Genomic DNA, 24,419 nt, shown 5'->3' with positions numbered 1-24,419 from the left:
CAAACGTTCCTGCATCTACTTTTATTACTCTATCTACGCATTCAGACTATCTTGGCACGTGGCGAAAAACGGAACTAACGTTGCCGTCAAGTGTCCCCTTTGTTCTTGTTTGAATATTCTAAGCTATCTCTATGATTCTAAGCCTTTGTTCTCCAACAGCGCCCCCCTATCAATGTCATTGAAGTGCCAAGAGAGAAGAGAGCCTTGGTGGCCTTGTCGCACTGTATAATGCAGCGCGTAGTGCATAGATTATCTACTGTAGTGATTATCTACGAATTACTGGTCTGTGGTGATTATATACTCTTTGATGCAGCCATAGATTATCCTATATGTTATTGGTCTGTGGCCATAGATTATCTACTATGATGCAGCGTTGACCAGTTTAAATTGAGTTTAAATAATCAAACCTCAGAATAAATACCTTCTCCTAGAAAATAGGACACAGCAGCTTTTATTTCTGGTCGGTGCACAGCAGTTCACTGCACCCACAGCACAGAGTACAAAAGAATATACAGGTGCTGCCTGGTCTGTGGGTGCTGCCAATGCATCCTACTCTATGGGTGCTGCTGCTGTAGAGGGTGCCACGAGGGTGCTGATCAGATTAAAGAAGAACCCAAATTGAACTAAAAAACTAAAATTTATAACAAAGCCAGTGTATTATATGGATGACCGAGATGGACCAAGCCAAAGTTTTGAAGTATCTTATTTCAATAGAAAAGTTAGCTGAAGAAATCCTCAACGATAAACGTGAAATAATCCTCTTGGATAAAAGAAGAAATCAGAATCGTGAAGCCCTCAGAGATATCAGTAAAGCCTGCCAAACAAAGTGCTGGGTCACAGTGGGTTCAGTTCTTATAAAACATAAATTAAGTGATACCAAATCACTTCTAGAAGCTGATCAAAAACAACTTAACATTGACATTAACAAGCTGCGAAGCAATCTGAAAGTCAAAGTTAATGATTTGAGAGATTTAGAAATGCAACCACCTGTACCAGGATCAATGCTAGTCCCTTTGTCTGATGAAGAAACTGCTGGATTGTCAAAAACTGGATTATTTTCATCATAAAAAACCGGCCAAGTGCGAGTCAGGCTCGCGCAATGAGGGTTCCGTACTGCAGTCGTATTTTTCGACATTTTGCACGACAATTCAAAAACTATGATGCATAAAAATAAATAAAAATCTGTTTTAGAAGTTGTTAGTTTGTTCTAGTTATAGGTGAAGACCTTTCATATGATACCCCACTTGATATAGTCACTCACTTCGAAAGTTGAAAATACTAATTATTAGTTCATGACCACAATTTAATTTTTTTTGTGTAATCTAACCCTAAATTCACGGTTTTCAGATTTTTCCCCAAATGTCAGCTATAAGATCTACCTACCTGCCAAATTTCATGATTCTAGGTCAACGGGAAGTACCCTGTAGGTTTCTTGACAGACAGATAGACAGACAACAAAGTGATCCTATAAGGGTTCCGTTTTTCCTTTTGAGGTACGGAACCCTAAAAATGACTTACTCTAGCTGCTGAGCATATAATAAATAGCTCTAGCTATCTATCACTAAAAGAATTTTCAGAATCAAGTTATTAGTTCTAGATTAACCCCCGACAAATTCACAAACCAACAGCTTATGCTAGCGATTTCGTCCACGTGGAATACACAAATTTCTAACCCTTAGGGGGTTGAATTTACAAAAATCCTTTAGCGGATGCCAACGTCATCATAGCTATCTGCATGCCAAATTTCAGTCCAATCCGTCCAGTAGTGTGAGCTGTGCTTTGATAGATCAGTCAGTCAGCCAGTCACCTTTTCCTTTTATATATAGATATGGGCCAAAGTTAAATAGACAGACCTGTAGGCACAGAGTTGTATTACTTACTAAATATATCTAAAACCTAATCTAGTGCTATAAAATTCTTTAGCTCAAAAGACATAACCCATTTGGAGTCTGCTATAAAATCAAGATGCCCAGCAGTAAAAAGCAGTCACTTAGGTGATCATAGCCACAGGTATCTAGTTGAAATATTAAAGATTTTTTTAAATTATTACATACTGGATGATGCCCACGACGATTTAGGTTTTTGAAAATCCCGTGGGAACTTTAATTTTCCGGAATAAAAAGTAGCCAATGTCCTTCCCCGGGATGCAAGCTATCTCTATACCAAATTTCATCAAAATCGGTTGAACGGTTGAGCCGTGAAAAGCTAGCAGACAGACAGACACACTTTCGCATTTATAATATTAGTATGGATCAAGATATTATTGACAAATAAAAGAAGTTTTTATAAAGTACTAGTTTTATTATGTCTAAGCTGTTGCCTCTGGGAGTGTTGTAATAATGTCAGAGTCTCCAGGATCCGTTATGGCTAGCGTGCACACTCTGTAGTACTTTCCGCATGCAGTGCCCAGTTCAATGTTGTTGCCACTGTAGTGGTGAACTCCAGTTTTGGCTAACAGGGCATAATACTCAATTTCAGATTTCCTGCAATAAACAAATAAATTCTTTATTGGGTTCAAAATAGTCACATGGAGCCATTGTATTCAGGCAGCGCAAGACTGGTGTCTAGTCAAGTCCAAACAAGAGAGCTATGTCAAGTGGATGTCTGTCAGTTAACCATGATGATGGTAGAGATGATTGGGTTCAAAAACAATGTCCTATTGGTCTTATATTTTAAAACTTATACCCCAAATTAGAATTAATAATGATAAAATGAATGAAAAAATAATAATTGGCCATGTTAGTGATGAATTTATTGTTATTAAAACACTAGATAATACCAGCGACTTCGTCGATTTAGGTTTTTAAAAATACCATGTGAACTTTGATTTTCTGGGATAAAAAGTAGCCATGTCCTTCCCCGGGATACAAGCAATCTCTGTACCAAATTTCGTCAAAATCGGTTGAACAGATGGGCCGTGAAAGGCTAGCAGACAAACATACTTTCGTATTTATGATATTAGTATGGATTGAACATAATAATAACTAACATCAACGTTCAGCTCAAAAGTTGAGATTAAGCAATTTAGGTTGTCATGTGGCTAATTCCGTTGTAAATCTCTAAACTAAAATAGCACACCTAAATCTATTGCTATCCCTTTCATAATGTTGCTTGCAGAAAAAGATAACACTACATTTAGATCTGTTAATTTAGTGTAGGTTCAGAGATTGTGTACGAGAAAATCGACCCCAGTATACCCCTGTAGCTAAGAAACTATTTAAAATTCCACTAGAGCAAAGACAGGGTGGGTCAGCTAGTTTGAGATGAAGAACTCACCTCTTACAACACTAAAAGAAAGTTTTTGAAACCAATAAAAATTACTAGCTGGCTGAAATTTGAAATACATAATTGTATAAAAATGTAAACTAGATAAAATAGCTTTCTAATGGTGAAAGAATTGAAATGAAAATGAAAATCGGTTAAGTAGTTGTTAGAGTTTATCGATTACAAATAAAAAATATATTTATCTAATTTGAAAAAAGAAGAACCTCACCTGCCAATTCTAAGCAAATGGATTCAGACTACTCCATAGGGTTCCCACAAATATTGAAGTTCAGTTAAATGCTTACTTCAGATAAGATTTTAATTAAATTAATATTTGAGATAGTAAATTACAAGTACATACTATCATTTCAAAGGTATTAAATGAGTAATTTTACTGTGCTTTATTTAGGGAAACCATACTTCTTAGTCCGAAGACTCCATATGCTTCCCAAGATTAATTATAAAGGGAACTCTACTTCTCAGTAGTCTCACCTTAGTGGTGGTGCATTTTTGGCAATGATAACCAGCTTAGCCTTGCCCTGACGCAATGTTTTGAGAGTTTGCTTGTAGCCAAGACAGTATTTGCCAGATTTCATAACCAGAGCCAGTCTGGAATTGATAGACTCAATGGTCTTTTTCTGTAAATAAAAAACACGCTTTGTGAATCATCTTTGAAAGAATTATGTATCTTCTCATCTTATGTATTATTTAAACCAGTGACTAGCAATCTCATCATGAGTTATTTGTTAGTGCTTGTTCTCTTAATTTGTAGTTTTATCTACCTAATCTTATTGACTACAAATGTGTTCCTTAGCTAATTTTAGTGATAACAAATAGATCATCACTGAATAAAAGCCACCAAGCTCTTTTCACATTTATTTTTAATTTATTGAAGATTTTATATACTTAAGTACAATATGTTATTTAATGTCTTTTAATGAAGCAGATATTATGTCGAACCAACCGATGTTAAAATATGGCTGAGTATGATGGCTTTCATTTAGTGATGATCACTGAAATAGCGAATAATCTCGCAGGTCTAGCTATTTTATTTGTAACAATGAATATTCTCAAATTGCCTGTCTGTCAAGCTATGATTTAACCTCAAAAGTGTATGTTACAATCTCAACCCCGCAAATTACAGAAAAAGCGAGCCTATCGAGTAACATTTAATGTAGGACTTGTAGTGATAGGAGATTATTTAAAAGAGAAGATAAATAATCATGCCATAAGTCCACATCACCGTACAAAGAGAAACACGACACACGTGGTGCTTACCTGTTTCTTTGCGGCAACCATTTTTGCAATTCAAGAGATTGTCCCTGAATTACTGAAAGTGAAATACGATACAGTGATTTATATTTATAAAAAATTGTATTTAGAAGAGAATTTTAGTTTTTAATTTATAAAAATCTAAGTAGCAAACCTTCGCAATTCGCATGAATGTGAAAGAAAGAAAGTGTTGCCAGCACAGATTAATAGGGATGGTTGCCACCAGTGTTTCCATATGTAAATTGAGAATTACCGTGTTCAAGGGTTAAAATTACGGTGTTTCTAGATTAAATTACGGTGGATTAGCTAAAAGAATACCGTGTAAATTACCGTGTCATTTTTAAAAGAAAAAACGTCACGAATTAGCTTTTTAATCAGCTATTAATATTATTCTGAATCTGACTCTCCTAGCATAGCAATATCTTTTTCATATACGGATTTATTCATATTAATATTTTGTTAAATCTCATTAGTTTTACATTTTACTCCTTCCTAATTGCTTGAATAAGGACGAAATACTACTATTACGCAGTATATTATGAATTTTTAACGTGATTTTGTATTACGGTGACACGGTCAAGGTAATGGCCATATTACCTTGACGGTAGATTAGGGCTGAATTACGGTGCATCTACGGTAATTACCGTGTACATGGAAACACTGGTTGCCACTTGCCAGTGTCACTACCATAGAGATAGTATACATAGAGGTAACCATAACGTGTTGCCGCTCTTGTACATCTATGTGTCAAAGAGGTATTGTCATGTTATCTCCGTCTTTTTCGTCTATATCGCTTTTACATGGAAATAAGCATGGAAACCTCCATTCGTGTAAACTGTAAAAGCCATAGATTATCTACTATATACTAGGTAAAAGCGATAGCTCAAGGCTCAGACGAATCCACAGGGCACAGCAGGCCGATTGCGAATCGACTGCATCTATCATTTAATGACAGCATCAATGTCAAAATATAGTTTTCCTATCACGGTTCGGTGAGACAGTCCACAAAGGATAGATGTGGACAAAAAAATGTTTTGACAGTTCATTTACACTATCGATAAAATTTATTGTATGAAAAATGCTATTGCGGACGCGTTTTGAAGTTTGATGTCATATAAGAACCTCGACAAATGTTACGTCAAATGAAGTTTTCATTGAAACAACTCGAGAGGTGTTTTTATCAGTGACATAAGCTATCCGCAAATCGTTTTACTACTCATATTAATTAAAATAAAGTTATGAAAGGGATTAAAAAAGGCTATAGTAATTCTTCTGCTAGATAAGAAATCAATTATTAATTTTAGAAGCTAGTATAATAGTATAAAAGTATTTTTAGATTAATGTAAGTCTCATAAGTACTTTTAAAAGAATATGTGATGACTCTTTCATTAGTAGGTTTGATGCACAGAGTACATTAAATATAGAGGTATACTAACACTGAGAAATGAGAATCACAGAGTACTTTTTACACGCACCTATAACTTCTTGGAGTTATGTGCATTTTAAGTAAATAATTAAATATCATTGCTTTAACGGTGATGGAAAACATCGTGTGGAAACCTGCATGCCTGAGAGTTCTCCAAAATGTTATCCAAGGTGTGTGAAGTCTACCAATCCGCATTTGGCCAGCATGGTAGACTATGGCCAAAACTCTTCTCACACTCGAGAGAACCGTACTCTATAGTGAGCCAGCGACAGGCTGAACATAATAGTATACCTTTGACTCCTTTGAGAACAATATGGAGAACTCTCAGGCATGCAGATTTCCTCATGATGTTTCCTTCACCGCTAAATCAAGTTAAGTATAATTAATTGTTTAAAACGCACATAACTTAGAGATGCGTACCTAAAATTGAACCCCCAACCTTCAATTATTCAGAGGTGGACATCCTAACCACTAGGCTCTTCGGGGGACTTCTAAAATTATTCCCCAAAGTAATGTCCAAAAGTCAAATCATTTTCTGATTTAATTGATTTAGCTTTGGAAATTACTTTGGAATTTAAATTATTTAGGCAAATAAAACAACAGTTTGATGATTTTTTATGTTTTCTTTTATTAAAGTAGATTAGATTCTGACATCTTAATTATATCACCATCTGCTTCTTATAAATCTAATCTGGCACCGTTCATTATTTTATTTGTCTCTGCACGGGGTCCAAGAGCTCCAGTTCACAACATATCCCAATCCATATCTTTGTCAGGATGAAGAAATGAATGCAGCACTGTATCACCTTTGCCTGAAAAAAAATTATGATAACTGAGTAAGTGACCACTGACTGTGTTGCTTAATCTATACCACTAGGCACTACCAGCTTCTGTTTAGGTATGACGTTGTCTGCGAAGACTTTAGAATCAGTGTATATGGTATCTTTATTACTAATTTAGCTAATCCAAATTGTTTCTTTAAATATTTGTGGTGCGAAGGAGTAAGAAACATCCAAACTTTCATATGAAGAGCAACGTTTTAGGCAGCTCTAGATACATAAGGAAACATACTCGAGAAAGCACTTGTAGTGTGGAGGTACTTACTATGAAGTCATAACCACCAGTAGCAATGGACTCAATTTGTATAATAGGTACTTTATGAAACGCTGTTAAAACTCCTCTAACTTTTCGGAGTTTAATACCATTGTAACAACTAAATATCACTTGCTTAGCTGTGAAGGAAAAGGAAGATCGTGAGGAAACCCGCATGAGAGCCTTTACTTGTATTGAATGATAACGTTTGTTAACTTACGAGTTCTAACTTCTACCACACATCGTCACACAACAACTTCTCGAACCAGCCACAGTCCGTCAATAAGGGTCCCAATACTTAGGCAAATCAGTGCCCAGGCATTTGCGTATAAGTTCAGTGAGAAAAACTAAGTCTCCGGAGTCCGAGGAGCAAGCAAAGTTGCAGAATTAATCACAAAAAACAAACGCGTAAACTAAGGAAAAACAACAAAAAATTGTACTTTGTGCTCTGTTCTTCTGGGGTTCTAAATAGTTACCACAGACTAACTACTTATTTGTAATAAGTAACGTAGCCAAATTTAGGAGACTGTCATGTCCATGTAAATTGCTAGATTACCAAGTGATTACCATAGATATTCGATTTAGTCGGGTTATAAATAGGTCCGTGCTACCAATACGTCATCAAAATGTCGATAATGACCAAATGCGATATAGTGCATTAGTCGTCCGCGATAGCAAATTTATCAACTGTAACGATCACGATTCTTAAGGATATTTCTATTGCGATGTCACATGTCAGTTTACGGCAATCGGCCTGCAGATTAATAGGGATACTACGTATGACGAATCAAGACTCAAGAGACTTGTCAGACGCGTTCTGTGGCGTCAGTGACGCAAGCGACATTTTTGCATAATTTAAACTTTAATACCTATTATAAAAAAAAACTTAGTTTAATTTTATTTACCTTAAAAGTAGTTGTGTTTCCTGTATTATAATAAAAAAATTATAATGTCTAGTAATTCTTTAAAAAAACACAAGCATACAGAATTATCTTTCTTGGGAAAGTCATACCTAATCGCATATAACGGTATTCAAACATTGGGGTGAGTTTACACAGTTTAAACTTACCTATGAATTGTGATACTTACTAATATTAATGTGTGTCTGTAATATATCTGTCTGTTACGTTTTCTCGGCCCATTTGTTTAACTCATTTTGACGAAATTATGGGTATAGCAATAACTTGTGACCCGGGGACGAACATAGACTACTTTTATCTTGAAAAATCAAAATCAGACGAAGTCGCGGCTGTTATCTAGTATACAAGTAATATAAATTTTATAAAATAAATCAATACCTAGTGCATTTATAAAATAAAGTTTTAGTACCTATTGTATTTGGATATGCTCCAGAAGTAATTTTTAGGTAGGGTGCATTTTAAATTTTAACTTCTTGTTGGAATTGAATAGGCAATCCTAGATTTCATTGTCAACCGATATACGTCCGCTGCTGGACGTAGGTTTCTTAGTGTCTGTTCACACAGACCGGCTCGGACCGGAGAGCAGATTTTGATAGCGATTAAAATAGAGCGTTGGATAGTTGAAATAAAGTTTATTTTTACATATCACCTCTTTTGTTATTGAGAATACCGGAGAGCAAACCTTACGCGGTTAGTGTGAAAAAATAAAAGGAGCCGACCGGCTACGTATGATTTCTGATGACGCGCTTTTCCGCTCTCGCGCAGACGAACATCTCCGTTTGTGTACTCTTTCAGTACAGTGCTCTTCCAGCCGGTCTATGTGAAACAAAGCTTGGTCGCTCCGGCCAGTTCCAGCCGTTACAGCGCCAGAGGTCTGTGTGAAAAGAAGAGCACCATCCGATTCTGTCCGAGCCGGTCTGTGTGAACGGACACTTATAGGGACTTCCACATGCTATTCATCACCATCATCATCATGATCAACACATCGCCGGCTCACTACTGAGCACAGGTCTCCTCTCAGAATGAGGAGTGTTTGGGCATAGTCCACTGAAACCACCACCATGTGAGAATATTATGAAGAACTGTCAGGCATGCAGGTTTCCTTACGATGTTTGCCTTCAGCACTAAAGCAAGCTTATTTGATTGTTTTAAACACACAACTCTGAAAAGTTAGAAGTGCATGCCCAGTATCAAACCCCCAACCTCCCGAATAGGAGGTCTTAACCGCCAGGCTATCATGGCTATTATCTACGCCATGAACACATTTTATGTTCAATTTTAGAAGAAAGTCGAATAAAAATCAAAAACATGCCTACTAAGCCAAATTTTTTTATATTAGCTTACCAATGAGACAGCTGTAGGTACTCAATGTAACTACAACAAGACTTTTACTAATACAAGCACCATGTAGTACACAGAAGGCATGTGCGAGCTAACTACCTATGCTAGTCATCAACTTGCTAACATGCCTGTCCTATAGCCTTTCCATGCAGTTACAATACTGAAAGCACCTTAGGTTGTCAACTTGTTTGCTTTTCTGTATTCAAGATATGAATTGGATTGGCTTATGTCATATTGACTAGCTTTATTGACATCAATAAGTTATGTTCCATTTTACAAAAAAACATGTTTGCATCTCACTTCAATTAATACTATGTTAATTGTAATACTAAATTAATTAAAACCTCTATTGTTGAGGTGAGTATCTCATTCTAGGGGATTGTAAAATATTTTATTAAGTAGATTTATTTTTGTATTTCAGTTGAAAACCCCTGTTTTTTAAAATTTGTTTCGAACAATGAATGTAAAAATCTGGTGAAGCTCAGCTTGACGCCTTAATTAATCTTCTGATGTATGCCTATGAAGTAAACACATAATATTCCCTGTAGATTTACTAAACGAGCACATTCGAGCATCTCCAATACAACATCGAAAATGCTTACATGGCTACTGCCTGCATGATTTCATTCCTTGAGTAGCCTACTCATACTACTCATAATACAATACTTAGTGTAATCATAGAGCGAATTCGTTTTTTCTAAATAATAATCTAACCCGCGCAAAATTCAGCCCTCGGCTCGCGCCGCGCCGGTGTAAGGTATACACTGGTACTGATTCTGAGCACAACCTAATTTTAAGGTACATATTCGCATCCTCTTCTTACTAATGTAATATGAAAAGGACAGAGACAGTTTGAAGTTTTAAATTTAATTTTTAGATGGTAAATTAACCCGTGATTTTAGCGCACAGTCGCAAGCCTTCTCTTTAAATTTGTAGCGTGCACTAAAATTTAGAGTATTTAAATGTAAAGTTCATGTTCTGTCCCTTTTTAGCATTGTTAAAAAGAAAAGGATGCAGATACTCTAAATTTAGTTTAGAGAAAGACAACGGAATCGGTGCCACTGTTTACCATAAAAAACCGACCAAGTGCGAGTCAAACTTGCGCACCGAGGGTTCCGTACTTTTTTCGAAATTTTGCACGTTAAATCAAAAACTATGATAGGTACATTAAAATAAATAAACCCATGGCATGATACCCCACTTGGTATATTAATCTTACTTTGAAAGTTTAAAATACTAATTATTTGTTCATGAACACATTTTAATTTTTTTTTTGTAATGTAACCACAAATTCACGGTTTTTAGATTTTCCCCTTAGCTATAAGACCTGCCTACCTGCCAAACATGATTTTAGTTCAACGGGAAGTACGCTATAGGTTTCTTGACAGCCAGACAGACAACGAAGTGATCCTATAAGGGTTCCTTTTTTCCTTTTAAATAAAAATGCATAAAAGTTACCTTCGCCCGTTTTGGCTCTTGTAGAGTCGGATTCGAAAGAATAAATAATTTTTTTTTTTTTTATAACTTCATTATAACTAATCAATTCTATTATGTAGATATAATATACCTCCATAATTATGCCTTTTATTATTATTATTCATATATATTATTATTCATCAAAGTGAAAGTCAGTTAGTCGTCTTGAGTAGTACCTAACGTGAGTAAAACTTTGAAAGTTGACCACGCCTAGTGAAAACAGACATTTAAAACTATGTTTACATTCCATTTTAACTCGCGCAATCTGAGCGCGCGATGATCGGTTGCTGACAAAGTTGATGGATTTTTTGTCTATTTATTTGATACTAGAAACAAAAACAACTAATAGACAAAGAGGCAACAATGAAAAAAAATGAGAGAGGAATACTAGATGATGCCCGCGACTTCGTCCTCGTGGATTTCGTTTTTTTTTAACCCCGTGGGAACTCTTTGATTTTTCGGGATATACCTAGCAATAATTAAAACAATAAAGCATATTTATTATTATTTATTACATGATGCCCGCGGCTTCGTTCGAGTGGATTTAGGTTTTTTAATGATGATGATGATGGGATTGTAAGCTAACTCTGTACCGGGTAAAAATCGGTTAAGCGGATGGATCGTGAAAAGCAAGCAGAAAGACAGGATACACTTTCGCATTTATAATATTAGTGTAGATTCAATTACCTACAGCGAGAAGAATGCCATTGTGACTCCTGAGGAATGCGCTAATGATGTGACTGTAAGGGCGAAAACACATCCAAGCGGCGCTGTGCGGCGCGGCGCGGCGCCGAAACGCAGATATCAACGTTCTGCTTCCAAACAACCGCGTTATGGCGTCGTCGCGTCGCACCGCTTGGATGTGTTTTTGCACTTAGGTACGAAGTTTGATAGACAGATTGACTGTTAAATTATTCAGAGTGAGGAAACACGTTAATTTCAATAAAACGTAATGCGTTAATGTGATGCAAGTGTATTTAGGTTGTCGTTGTCATTACATTAAATAAACATTAGTTACCAATACATTAATACTTAATTAAGTAGTAAATGGAAACTACTTTAGCTACCTGCCTGGTACATAGGTCCTTTAACCCTCGTTACACTGACGATGACGCTGCAAAATCGCGTTAAAATTAAAATAGCGTCGGAATCGACCATTTATTGCAATGCTTACCGCGCCGAGCGTTGAAAATCCAACACTGCGATAGAAAATCATCATAATAATAGCTTGGGAAAAAGTTTCTTCGCATTTTTAAAGAAAATTCAAAACATGTTTTAGTATAGTTTATTTACATTTAACTAAAGTATGTAGGTACCATTTTGTTCGATAACATTTTGCCATCTTGTAGGTAGGGACATGATCCCATTGCTATAGAAATTTTGGGACTTCTGATCGAAATACCGCGACAAGTGGTTTTGGCAGTCCTCTAGTGATGTTAGCCTGACACTGCCTAAAGAATTCTGAAGAGACCGAAACATGTGGAAATCTGAAGGTGCAAGGTCAGGGCTATACGGCGGATGCATTAACACCTCCCAGCCAGACTCTCTTAATTTTTGCTGAGTGGCTAAAGATGTGTGAGGTCTAGTGTTATCATGATGAAAAACCACACCCCTTCTGTTGATTAATTCCGGCCGCTTTCTCTCAACTTCTTGCTTTAATCTCATCAGTTGTTCGCAGTAGAGTTCAGAATCGACGGTCCTGCCTGGTGATAACAGCTCATAATGAATAATGCCCTTTCAATCCCACCACACACACAGCATCACCTTATTGCGAGTTAACCCGGGTTTCGCCACAGTCTGTGAAGCCTGACCGGCGTTTGACCACGACCTTTTTCGCACATTCTTGTCGTACGTGATCCACTTTTCATCACCAGTTATCAGTTTCTTCAAAAATGGTTCGGTGTCATTACGTCGTAATAAACAATCACAAATGAGTACACGGTTCATTAGGTTTCTTTCAGTGAGCTCGTGAGGTACCCAAATATCGAGCTTTTTGTGTACCCAGTTTTTTTCAAATGCGCCAAAACTGTTTTGTGGTCAATTCCCAGTTCTTCAGCTACGTCGTAACTACTGATATGCCGATCTTGCTCCACTTTTTCAAAAATGGCATCCATTTCATCCGTAATTGGGCGACTAGAGCGACGTGCATCTTTGACATCAAAATTTCCGGATTGAAAACGCTTAAACCAAATTTGTGCTACTCTCACAGACACTGCACTAGGTCCATAAACATCATTTCGGTGGGACATTTCGGTATATTATTTACCATCTATTTAAACAATTACTGGAAACAGCGATTCATATCCGTACCCTTATATAAATGCGAAAGCGTGTTTGTTTGTTGGTTTGTTGGTTTATCCTTCAATCACGTCGCAACGGTGCAACGGATTGACGTGATTTTTTGCGTGGGTATAGATAAAGACGTGGAGAGTGACATAGGCTACTTTTTTATTTTTAAAAAACTAATTCCACGCGGACAAAGTCGCGGCCGTCAGCTAGTATGAAATAGTTGAAAAGCTGTGACCAAAACAAACTAACATATTTTGGGTTTTTTCCTTGTTTTCGAAGTAAGATAACTATATTCTTTATTCTTTATTGTTTTTTAAAAAGAATATTAGCCATGTTAAATGACTAATATTCCCTTTTCCTCTCCAACTAAGCGTCAAGCTTGTGCTAGGAGTAGGTACGACAATAGTGCAACGGGTGGGATTTGAAGTACGGAACCCTCGGTACGTGAGCCTGACTCCCACTTGGCCGGTTTTTTTATTTTTATCAAGAATTTTCCTAACTTTCATGTAATGTTTCTTCCGTAATATAGTATGTATTATTATTATGACCTTTGCCTTAGCTTGTTGCGATGTTGTCATTGTGCAGAAAAATACATAAATCATTATTAACTACGTACTTTTCCTACTACTATGTACCTATGAGAAATATTTACTTCGTTCACTAACTACCTAAGCACTAGATAAATGAATACCCGCGACTTCGTCCGATTTAGGTTTTCTAAAAATTCCTAAACTTTTATTTTTCCGGGATAAAAATAGTCCAATATGACTTTCCAAGTCTTTTGGATCCGTTGATTAGTGGCCCTACCGCGGTTGTTTGACAGCTACAATGTCACGATCGCAATCATCTCTGATTGGTTAATGCTCGCTCACTATTGGCCACAATGCATTGTTGCAACAAGAATCGCACAAATTAAGCCAATCAGAACAATTGAGATTGTAATAATGATTGATGCAGGTTTTAGACAATCGCCCTACTGATCCAGCGTGATTGAAGGACAAAGACGTAAAAAATAGCATTCCATCCCACAGGGACCGCCGTCTGTTGCCCTGGGATAAAAGTAGCCTATGTCACTCTCTCCGATCGATGCGAAAAATCACTTGTTACGTTCTGGTGTCATTGAAGGACAAACTAACAAACAAATGAGTAACATACTACCCGCACCGGGTTAGCGCGGGGGGTGTGCTCCACACCCCGATTGCCATCTCTACCTGTCGCGTACTTACCAAGATAAACGAAGAGTAAGATTTGTCTCGTTTTGGGGGTGGGAATTTTATTTTTCATTGGTCTTATTTGTTTCAGATGGTCATATTTACTGTTGCAGACCTTAACGTACTTTTTAAATCGCGGTACACTAGATAATTTTTGGCAAGAAATCAAATGGACGGTGCTTATATTTCAAAACGCGGCATTGTTGGAGGTAAGTAAAACAAAGATGGTACTATAATCATAATATTTCTCGATCCGCATTCGTGTATAGTGTACTGCGATAGTTTTGTTTTTTATCTGTCTGTTTGCGGGCTGTATCTCTTGAAGCGTAATAGGTAGAGAATTGAAATTTTCACCACTACTACCAAAACTGAAATTTTCATCGATATTGACGCTATAACAAATAATAAAAAAATTTGGCCACCACGTAAATTTAAAAAACTAGTGTTACTTCTTGTACAATGGTACGGAACCCTTCGTGTGCGAGTCCGACTCGCACTTGACCGATTTTTACACGTTTTCCGATTTTCCGTTTAAGATTGGAAACTTGTCAGTGTAACAAAAGGTAGGTACTTAATTACTACTTACCTACCCTCAATATTATAATTTAGGTCAATAGTTAAATATGATTGTATTGTATTCAAATTGCCCAATTGTGCATTCTAATTAAAACAATGGAACGTAGGTAGGTAAATCCTTTTCTGTATTGTTGTCATCATCATCATCAACCGATAGACGTCCACTGCTGGACATAGGTCTCTTGTAGGGACTTCCACACGCCACGGTCTTGCGCCGCCTGAATCCAGCGGCTTCCTGCGACTCCTCTGATGTCGTCCGTTCACCTAGTGGGAGGTCTTCCTATACTGCGTCTTCCGGTGCGAGGTCGCCATTCCAGCACCTTGGGACCCCAATGTCTATCGGTTTTACGAACTATATGCCCTGCCCATTGCCACTTCAGCTTCGCAATCCGTTGCGCTACGTCGGTTACTCTAGTTCGCCTACGGATCTCCTCATTTCTGATTTGATCACGTAGAGAAACTCCAAGCATAGCTCTCTCCATCGCCCGCTGAGTGACTCTGAGCTTTCTTATGAGGCCCATAGTTAGCGAATTGATATAAATGCTATTATTTTTACCTGCCTACTAGCGAAACTTAGTAACTATAGTTGGGCCATTACGAACGTGCGACCTGGGTCATAAATCATTTTTATCAAACCTCTCGATCGCACTTACAGGCCTTATGAAACTTTAACATGATGCTCTGGTGTTGTGTGTAACAGTAAAAAAAGGATTTGTCGATAGTCGATGTTATAAAGAGCGAGGGGAAATAATACAAAATTAGCCACCAGCTACCTGCGTCCGAACGGCATCCCTTTATTGATAACTTCCGCGGCATTCTCACAACCCTGTGATCGTAATGATTTAGGACCCATTTCGCACGATCATAGCGGCCCAACAGCCAACTATAGTTGCATATTCAACTAGAGTAAATTACCAACACACTTCCTAATAACGAGTAGGCACTAATCATAGTGTACCTACCTACTAAATAATTTAATGGAAATAAAATGAGCATCTGGCGGCAATAACCTCTCAGTTAAGGAAAACTTGTTAGTTTTTTGCTTTTGCTCATTCTATTGAAGCTCGAGGCATAACGTGGATTTGCAACTTTGTATTAAGAACTCAATTTTTTTCATTAATATAAGGCTCATCAACTACAACATACCTATAATCAAATTAGAGAATTATGGTAATGCTAGTTTAGTACACCATACATTGACATAGAGAAAATTATTGATCCAACACAGTGTTTTTAATATAATTCTCCCGGATCTCCGGAATATTTGAGTAGTAGTTGAGGAGTAAATACCTAAGTGACAAACGAGCAGAAACACCGGTTTGTGAATTACTGTTAGTGTTGTTGCGCGCGAATAATCCTTGTCTCAGGGCAATAACCGACATTGAAAGAAAAGAAGAAAAAAAAAATCTTTGGTCACCGCAATGAGACTTAAAAATTAAACACAGTGTCATGTGTGACCAAATATAGGTCTCTCACTCAGCATGCTGTAGCAAGCTGCAGTGTTGGTTTTCATAAAATGGGGATTGGGGAACTGCGCAAGCGCGAAGGTGTGAAACCATTCACACTAGCCCATTCATTTGTGTTTTCGCGCCGCGATTTGCGCGCGATTGAAGAGTGGGCTTAATGATCCTGACAGGTGGTGCATAAGCGAACCGGCCATAGAGGAAGTATCATCTGTGGAACCGGCTATACTGAGCTGTCTGAAGCCATAATTTAAAAAAGTATTGTCATTTAAACATAAGAAACCTCCTTTATGTAAAAAACTATGAAGATGACAGCTTGCATTGGCCGGATCACCTCTTGTGGCGCCCTCTGAGATCAGTTGCCCGTGGAGCCCCATTAACCATTAAGTATAGCACGCGGCCATCGATATAAATGACAAGATATGGTCAAGCGAACAAAATTTTTCACGGTTTTGGAACCAAATAAATCAGCGCCACCTCTTAGATACTAATGAACAACCCGTTTGAAATCCAGACGTCACTGAGGTTGCATTGGTGCTAAAGCACCACTGAGTCCATGCCATTTTGTTTGTTCAATAGCCCTGTCTATACGAAGTAAAATATAAGTCAATGTACGCGGCAGAAAATATTGTACATCGACCTTTAGAAAAAGAGATATATAGCGGTTTCGTAGAGCGTTGTCGCTGTCGTTGAGACCGACAAAAGTCACATAGATATGAGTGACAGAGACAACGCTCTACAAAGCTGAAATCTCATTCTAAAGGTCGATGTGCAATATTTCTTGCCGGCTACTGTAGCGGCGTTTATTTTAGGTCCTGCACGCAGCAATTCGATTAGTTCCATCCAGTGTCTTCGTAGTCCTGATGCAAGTTTACTCCAGGGTGTTCCTCGTGGCAGGCGTGTTGCTGGCTACTGAAGCTGCCACTGTCAGTCCAGGCCTTCCACTTTGCGTCCTCGCTTGGTCTATAACAGAAATGATCAGATATGCTTACTACGCACTTAATTTGGTTGATGCTGTGCCACAGATGCTTACGTTCTTCAGGTAAGAACAAGGGTTATTTTTTGAATCTATGTATTATGTTAAAATATATTATCTGACTAGCTCACCTACCCCGGCTTCGTTCGAGTTGAGTTTTTGAAAATCGGTGAAGGTGTGAAATTTCCAAAAATCCTGATTATCCTGGTATTTCTTCTGGAACTGAAAGTCTGAATGGTAATTTTCATAAATCATACTACTTATTACTTGAAAAATAAAGGACTTTATATAAAATTTAACCCCTTTTTAGAGGTAGAAATTTCAAAAAAACTAGGGAGTGCCTACATCATAAAATAAGACTTGTCAAAATTTCAAGTTTATAGTCCAAGTGGTTTAGGGTTTATTGATAGATAAGTCAGTCAGTCAGGGCAAGCCTTTTTATACACATATGACATATGTATTCCAAACGTATTCCAAAATACTTTTATTTGAAAAGTTTATTTAATAAAAAGAAATCTGTGAAAAATCGTTTATACCTAATCGTCTTATTTGTAAGAAATGTCAACGGTTATTTCGATTTCTTTGCAGATATTCAACTTTCCTCGTTCTGTATCCCCTGGGTATAACTGGGGAACTGCTCTGCATGTACCATTCTCTGGAAGAGATCGCCGAGAAGCGACTGTTCACCGTGTCCATGCCAAATAAGTGGAACTTCATATTTAATTACCACTATTTTCTAATCTTCTATATGTTACTCTATATACCATTCTTCCCTTACCTCTTTGGGCACATGTTAAAACAAAGAAGGAAAATGCTCAGTGATCTTTCGAAAAAATCCGCGTAATTTATTTATAATTATTATTTAGATATTTTAATTTATTTGCATTTCTTAGCGAACTCCACTTCATTGTAAAACGCTCAATAAATATAATAATTATTTTTTAATAAGTAAGCCTAAGACGAACTTGTCATATTGATAGGTTAATCATATCATATATTTTAATTGCGAATTATTAATTTTATACATGATACCTACTGCTGTTATATCAGTTTGTTTAATGAATACACTTCTGTTTTTTTATGTATGTTTTATTTGTAACCTAGAGACCTATGATGTGGCTTTAGATATCTATAGGAATTAGGAACCTATCTATGATAATTATGTATTGTAATGAACTCGTTTTAATTTTATTATTATATTTTTGTTTATTTCTTTAATCTGTAACGTTCCTAATCCAAAATAACTCATGGTACAAGTGGCGTGTTGAAATTATTAATTAAGATAGTAAGATTAATATCATTTTAATTGTAATCGCTTTATGACCAAGATTACAAACTATAATAAGATAATCAATATTATAAAATATAATGTACTTGGCTCTGACACGTTTATATTAAAAACGCTTTTGTTTATGATATTGGTGACGATTTAAAGAAGCTAAAAAATGGATAAAAAAACTTTTAATCTAATTCTATGTGTGTTTTCTATGTTTGCAATGACAGAAGCTAACCCTAAGCAAAGCAAAACTGAGTATGTATCAATAGTCATATACTGACATTCCTATAGTACGCGACAGGTCGAGATGGCAATCGCGGTGGGGAAGCCCTGCACTCCCGCACAGCCCACGCGCTAACCCGTGCGGGATAGCGCGGGTGTGCGGGACGTCCCCCCGAATCATACCCCGATTGCGATCTAAACCTGTCGCGCACTAACTTAACTAATTTTGATCGCCTCATAGTAAATAATTATTCAATCATCTTTGTTAGTTCGGCTTATAATTAACGTGTTAAGTATATTCATACCATAAAAACCCTATTAAATTAATAGCGAGTTTGATAATAATTTATGTAATTATACTATGCCCCGCTCTCATGTGAGCCCGCATTTGAACGACGCCAACATGTTAAAAATGGAGGCTCGACGCAAACTTCACTTGGCCACCTTACTCTTCGGTGTCATGTCCACGGGTAAACCTAGCTACTTACGCTCAAGGATAAAATGGGCTCGTGAGAATAGTACGCATATGTCAAGGTCGGCTCCTAAAATTGCATGGCCACACCATAAGTCTGCCTCCTTCAAGGGGACTTTTAAGTATGCAGCCTGTAAAATTTGGAATGACTTGCCTCCCCCAGCCCGTTTAGCGAAATCTTTATACTCATTTAAACAAATTATAAAAAAAAAATTACTAGAAAGACAAAAACAATTGTAAGAGTAAGACAGCATTTTTTGGACGTCCAATTTCATTCAAATTTTACAGGACAACATTAAGCGACTTATAAATAGATAGCGGATAATTTTATTATATATGTAATTCGATGGATTAGTTATATAGATAGGTAGAAAGATAAATAGATAGTTAAGTAGTTAGATAGAAAGACATAATAGATATAAATGTAAAATATTCAATAGAATAGATTTTAATAGATAGAGATCTGATTCGTTAAAGCCTAGATATATGTATTGGGTTGAAATTGCTTTACCTACTACCAAAAGAGCACCAGCAAGTAACTCGGCATGTGTCAATATAAAATAGGCACGGGATGTTCGCGCTCCCGATCGGCCCGTGATATCACTGGGGGCCATGCCTGAAAATCAGCGCTGCAGTCGACCGGCTGCAGCAATAAGCTGAGGCAGCGCCCCGTTCGGCCAAGATAGACAGTAAGCTAGTTTTAAGAAGTGGGTGCCTGGGTCTTGGGGAACCAGGGAGCACGGACACTGGTCGGCTCCTTGGTTCCCCAGGGACTACGGCACCCTACCTGTTTCTACCTATTTGTAAATTTGGCTGAATAAAAGGTTTTTATTATTATTATTACTATTACAGTGTAAAATGGGGCCAAGGGTTATCAGCTACAGTCAACGATTATGTGGATAAAACCATTACAATGATAATACCTTTTTTACAAGAAAACGGTCTCGATCCCATGGACCTGCCCGAAATCGTCGAGGGTTTCGAAGTTGTAAGTAAATAGGTAAAAAAGTGGTTCGTTCGGGCTCTGCGTCCTGCTAGTTCGTGTCCATTGTCTATTGGCAAAGGGTAAACTTTAGCAAATAATAAAGTATGTAGATATAATAGTTGAGAATTATCTGATATTAGTACCTACTTTTTTACGTAAAGAGCGATCGTCCGTGCCAACTTTCATACTTTTTTGTTCGAAATTCAAATTGGGGGATAAACAGGAATATTTACTCCTGTTTGTCCCTTCAGCAGCAGAAGTTAAATCGGAAAGGAAGTCAGGAGCGAAGGCATATTTACTGGAAAATGGTAACTAATGAAAGGTTTTATTTTAAAATTACTTACACTTTTTAATTTAATGTTTTAGAAGCCTATAATTATAACGTACAGCGCCTGGCTGCGTCTGCATGATGGCCAGATGAGGGGTCTAGTGAACGTGGCCCGACACGGCGACCAGGACGTAAAATACTTCGCTAAAATGTTGCGTGTACGCTTACAGCTACAATTTACTGATTTGGAAGTAAGTTGCGTAGTTAATCCAAGTAACTCTTGCAAATCCTTTTTGAATGATTGCTATCTATCTTAAATAACCATGGAACCGATAAAGCGCTCGCTTTTTTGAACAGAAGATTGGTAAATATAAGTGCATGTTCACACCCGTGAATAAGTGCACAGGTACTTACTTATCTGCTTACATATTACTTAATCTAAATAGGTACCTATATAAATATCCCGAAATTCAGCATGGTTCCCGTAGGAGAGGGGATGAAAGTTAAAATGTATACTGAGTTGTAATTCATTAACGCGTAGTCCGATTTCATTCATTCTTTTTTTGTTAGAAAGGGGATATTTTAAAGATTGTTCCGTAAATATTTCAAGGTCATTGGTTTTTAACCGACTGTCAAAAAGGAGGTGGTTCTTTTTTCTACATCGATTTTTTCGAGGTTTCTGGACCGATTTGCAATTTTTTTTTTTAAATCAACAAAAAAGTTTTCGTGGTGATCACATAAAAAATTCTGGATTCAACTCCTTAATCCTGATGCTGCACGGTTACTGCCCGCCTGAGTTATCAAGATTGAGGAAGTGTTCATAGTGAATTCATATTGTAGGTACCAAGCAATGACTTTATTCTCAGACTTCAAGTCCCAACTCCTCAACCCTGATGATGTAGGGTACAGCACTCCTAAACTATAATGTTTCAGTAACTGCGGATGATGCAAAATTAATTTAGGTACCAAGCATAGGCTACATCATTGAACTTCGGATCCTAACTCCTCAATCCTGATGCTGCAAAGTACTAAAGTCCTAAATCGTGGGGATTTTAGAATTTCTGATAGTGAATTGATATTTTAGGTATCAAGCAACGGCTTCACGATGACACTCCCAGTCCGAAATACTCCACCCGAGCGAAGCCGGGGCGGGTCAGCTAGTATGTAATATATAAATACTGTTAAAATATAATATAGTTTACAAAAGGCACCGCCGAGGGTAGAATGATAAATCCCACTTTTGACTTGCAGTTCGACTACAAATATCTGGTAAAGGTAATGAACATAGGACCTACAGGCGGCATCGTCGGTTCGCTGGACCGATTCATAGTGACGGCGGATGTCTTGATTGATTTCAACAACGATGATATTCATTTACAACAGTTTTCAATTACTAATATTGGGTAAGCATGTACACCCACCGACCTAATAGACGGGATAGTTTTTATCAATTTTTTCTCTCTTCAATAAAATTCCGCAATCAATGTTGGACTTGCAGTGGTACACAATTTTAAAAAATCTCTAGTGTTTATAAACATGCTTTTTTTATCAGTTAACATTTTTCAACAAAATCTGTTTTGATTTATTTTTCACCCGTGGCTGTTAGGTACTACTTACTTGCTAAATGAAATTATTGTCTGTTTATAGGCGTCTTCGGGTTCGTTTCACCGGCAACATTCTGACCGACTGGCTGGTCAACCCGGTCATTGGAGTGTTCACTAGAGTCTTCAACAGCATTATAATGAAATTTGTCGAAGTCAACATTCGAAATGCAGCACAAATGGCCATTGTCTCGATCAACTCAAACATACGTGATATCATAGATGTTATTGAATCGTACAATTACTGAAAATTTATTAGTCCAATTAGTCAAAAGACTTAACGACTGACGAGGTCTTACCTCTTTTTATCTACAAGTATTGTACCTACCTAAATCTATGTCTGTCTATAGCATCGATACAAATGACAAGATGGTCCAGCGAACAAAATTTTTCACGGTTTAGAAACCAAATAAATCGCGCCACCTCTTAGATACCTACTAATGAACTACCCGTTTGAAATCCAGATGTCACTACGGTTGCACTGGTGCATAAGCACCAATGAGTCTATGCCATTTCGTTTGTTCAATAACCCTATCCATACGAAGTATATTATATATCCATACGATGGTCTATAGATATGTCGACATCCCGCATCTCGATTGCGGTAAACTGAGGGCGATTGTCTAAAACCTGCATCAATCATTATTACAATCTCAATTGTTCTGATTGGCTGAATTTGTGCGATTCTTTTTGCAACAATGCATTGTGGCCAATAGTGAGCGAGCATTAACCAATCAGAGATGATTGCGATCATGACATTGTAGCTGTCTAACAACCGCGGTAGGGCCCCTGGGTAAACTGATATTTCGCATCGTATTGGCGCGTGGCAAAAATCGGAACTAAGGCCGCCATCTTGTGAAGTGTTACGCTGTCCCACAGATATGTCCAGATATGCAACTAGCGTGGCCCCCTCAGTTCCTCGCTCAAGCAGAGGTACTTGTGAAATGTTATTCCGCCTATTTTACGTTAGCTTCGGAGATTGTAGCCTAGTATACTGCAACCCACCATTGCACAATAACTTCAATAACAAAAAACAACAAAACGAATCAATTATTTATTTACAATACTTGAGTCAACATAACCTCACTTCACGTTGTTTGCCAAAATCACACGTAGAAATACATTTTGGCAAACAAAAAAAGTGGCCAAAACTTTAGTTGCAAAACAAACTTTGAGAATTCGTGGCGTCATTGTAGTTATTTCTCATTAGTTTTTATTTACTTGTTTTCACATAAAAAACGTTTAATACAAATATTGTTGATCGGTTAGTACAAATATTGACTACTGAATAATGATAATTGGAGCGAGACCAATAATAATTAATCTATGGGTAATTGTCGTGTTCTATTCATCGTTAAAGGTTTAGATTAGCAACAAAACTTGCAGAAGTTGACTTCCGCAAGTTATTTCTACTGTGTAAACCATCACTTCCGCAAGTTTTGTAACTTGCTGGACTTGCCGCAAGTCACAAATGTATATGTACATTATTGCTCGTAGTGTAAACAGTTCTGCAAGTACTTGCGGAATAACTTGCAAGAAGTTCTTGCTAGTCTAAACCCCGCTTAAACCTCGCTTTACACTACTTTAGTCTAGCTTTTTACTCCGTCTACGTCTGGCAGCCTTTGTTCTACGTCACCAAAAGAGCCTTGTTTGTTATACATACTCTTTGCAGTGCTCTGTATTATACACTATACATTGATCTGTGGCTCTAACCTACAAAATTAAATTAGCCTTCCGTTCCGTCGGCTAGACACTTCCATAAAAATAATACTTAGGATTTTAACGTATTTTAATGTTTCCCAATAGGTAGAGTATTAGTTATTACGTAGGTAGTATTGTAATATATTTAATACGTTAAAATAAATATTTAAATGCAAATTATTAGGTAACGAGGCCTTCAATCTTCAATACTAAATGTAATAGTTTTCAATTTTCCATGGTGAATACTAATCTTCAATGAAATATCAGGCCTGTTTTAACAGCAAAGAGTAACTGACACTTTCAGTGACGTGAATGTAATATTTATGTGAAGATTATATTTTGTAATAATGCAAAGTCAATTAAATGTAGGTAATGTTAAGTGCCACAAATGTCGACAAGTGTTGCTCCCAGATTTGAGTGCTTTATACAAAAAAACACCTTGTATGAAAACCTGTGGTAGTTACGATTCGAAAAAATTTATATTCCTCCTTGAAGATCAGTTACCTCATTGGATTAAAGAAAAAGTTGAAGTAGAACAATGGACAAAGGGAAAATTACATTGTGAACATTGTGGTTGTAAAGTGGGGA

The 24,419-nt window shown here is 37.1% G+C and overlaps 3 protein-coding genes and 1 long non-coding RNA gene across 6 annotated transcripts in view; 2 read left to right on the top strand and 2 right to left on the bottom strand.

The window, feature by feature from the left end:
- Nucleotides 1-24,419, bottom strand: part of LOC138402270 (uncharacterized) — a 229,087-nt gene that overhangs the window by 185,512 nt on the left and 19,156 nt on the right. The gene's annotated exons all lie outside the window — the stretch shown is intronic.
- Nucleotides 2,281-4,759, bottom strand: RpL30 (ribosomal protein L30). 2 transcript variants are annotated; one of them, XM_069498269.1, is made up of 4 exons: nt 4,691-4,759; nt 4,543-4,594; nt 3,757-3,902; nt 2,281-2,483 (listed from the first exon to the last, which is right to left on the bottom strand). In XM_069498269.1, the coding sequence occupies exons 2-4, from the start codon at nt 4,561-4,563 to the stop codon at nt 2,309-2,311; spliced, it is 342 nt and encodes a 113-aa protein (XP_069354370.1). In that variant the 5' UTR covers nt 4,564-4,594; nt 4,691-4,759; the 3' UTR covers nt 2,281-2,308. The 2 variants fall into 2 exon arrangements, with proteins under 2 accessions (XP_069354370.1, XP_034840952.1); XM_034985061.2 differs by lacking the exon at nt 4,691-4,759 and having other exon boundaries at nt 4,543-4,684.
- Hacd1 (3-hydroxyacyl-CoA dehydratase 1) lies at nt 7,868-18,387 on the top strand. Its single transcript, XM_034985060.2, has 4 exons — nt 7,868-8,098; nt 14,383-14,500; nt 17,143-17,372; nt 17,895-18,387. Exons 1-4 carry the CDS (start codon nt 8,004-8,006, stop codon nt 18,148-18,150), a joined length of 699 nt encoding a protein of 232 aa, XP_034840951.1. The 5' UTR covers nt 7,868-8,003; the 3' UTR covers nt 18,151-18,387.
- Nucleotides 18,516-24,173, top strand: LOC117996958 (mite allergen Der f 7-like). Of its 2 annotated transcripts, none has more exons than XM_034985101.2 (5): nt 18,516-18,837; nt 20,129-20,264; nt 20,628-20,780; nt 21,781-21,932; nt 22,177-24,173. In XM_034985101.2, exons 1-5 carry the CDS (start codon nt 18,752-18,754, stop codon nt 22,376-22,378), a joined length of 729 nt encoding a protein of 242 aa, XP_034840992.1. In that variant the 5' UTR covers nt 18,516-18,751; the 3' UTR covers nt 22,379-24,173. The 2 variants fall into 2 exon arrangements, with proteins under 2 accessions (XP_034840992.1, XP_069354369.1); XM_069498268.1 differs by having other exon boundaries at nt 18,516-19,965.

This window comes from Maniola hyperantus, chromosome 4 (genome assembly GCF_902806685.2).
Source record: "Maniola hyperantus chromosome 4, iAphHyp1.2, whole genome shotgun sequence".
NCBI classification, from domain to species: Eukaryota; Metazoa; Arthropoda; class Insecta; order Lepidoptera; family Nymphalidae; genus Maniola; species Maniola hyperantus.
The sequence above is the reverse complement of the archived record's forward strand: the minus strand, read 5'-3'. Positions and strand labels throughout refer to the sequence as shown.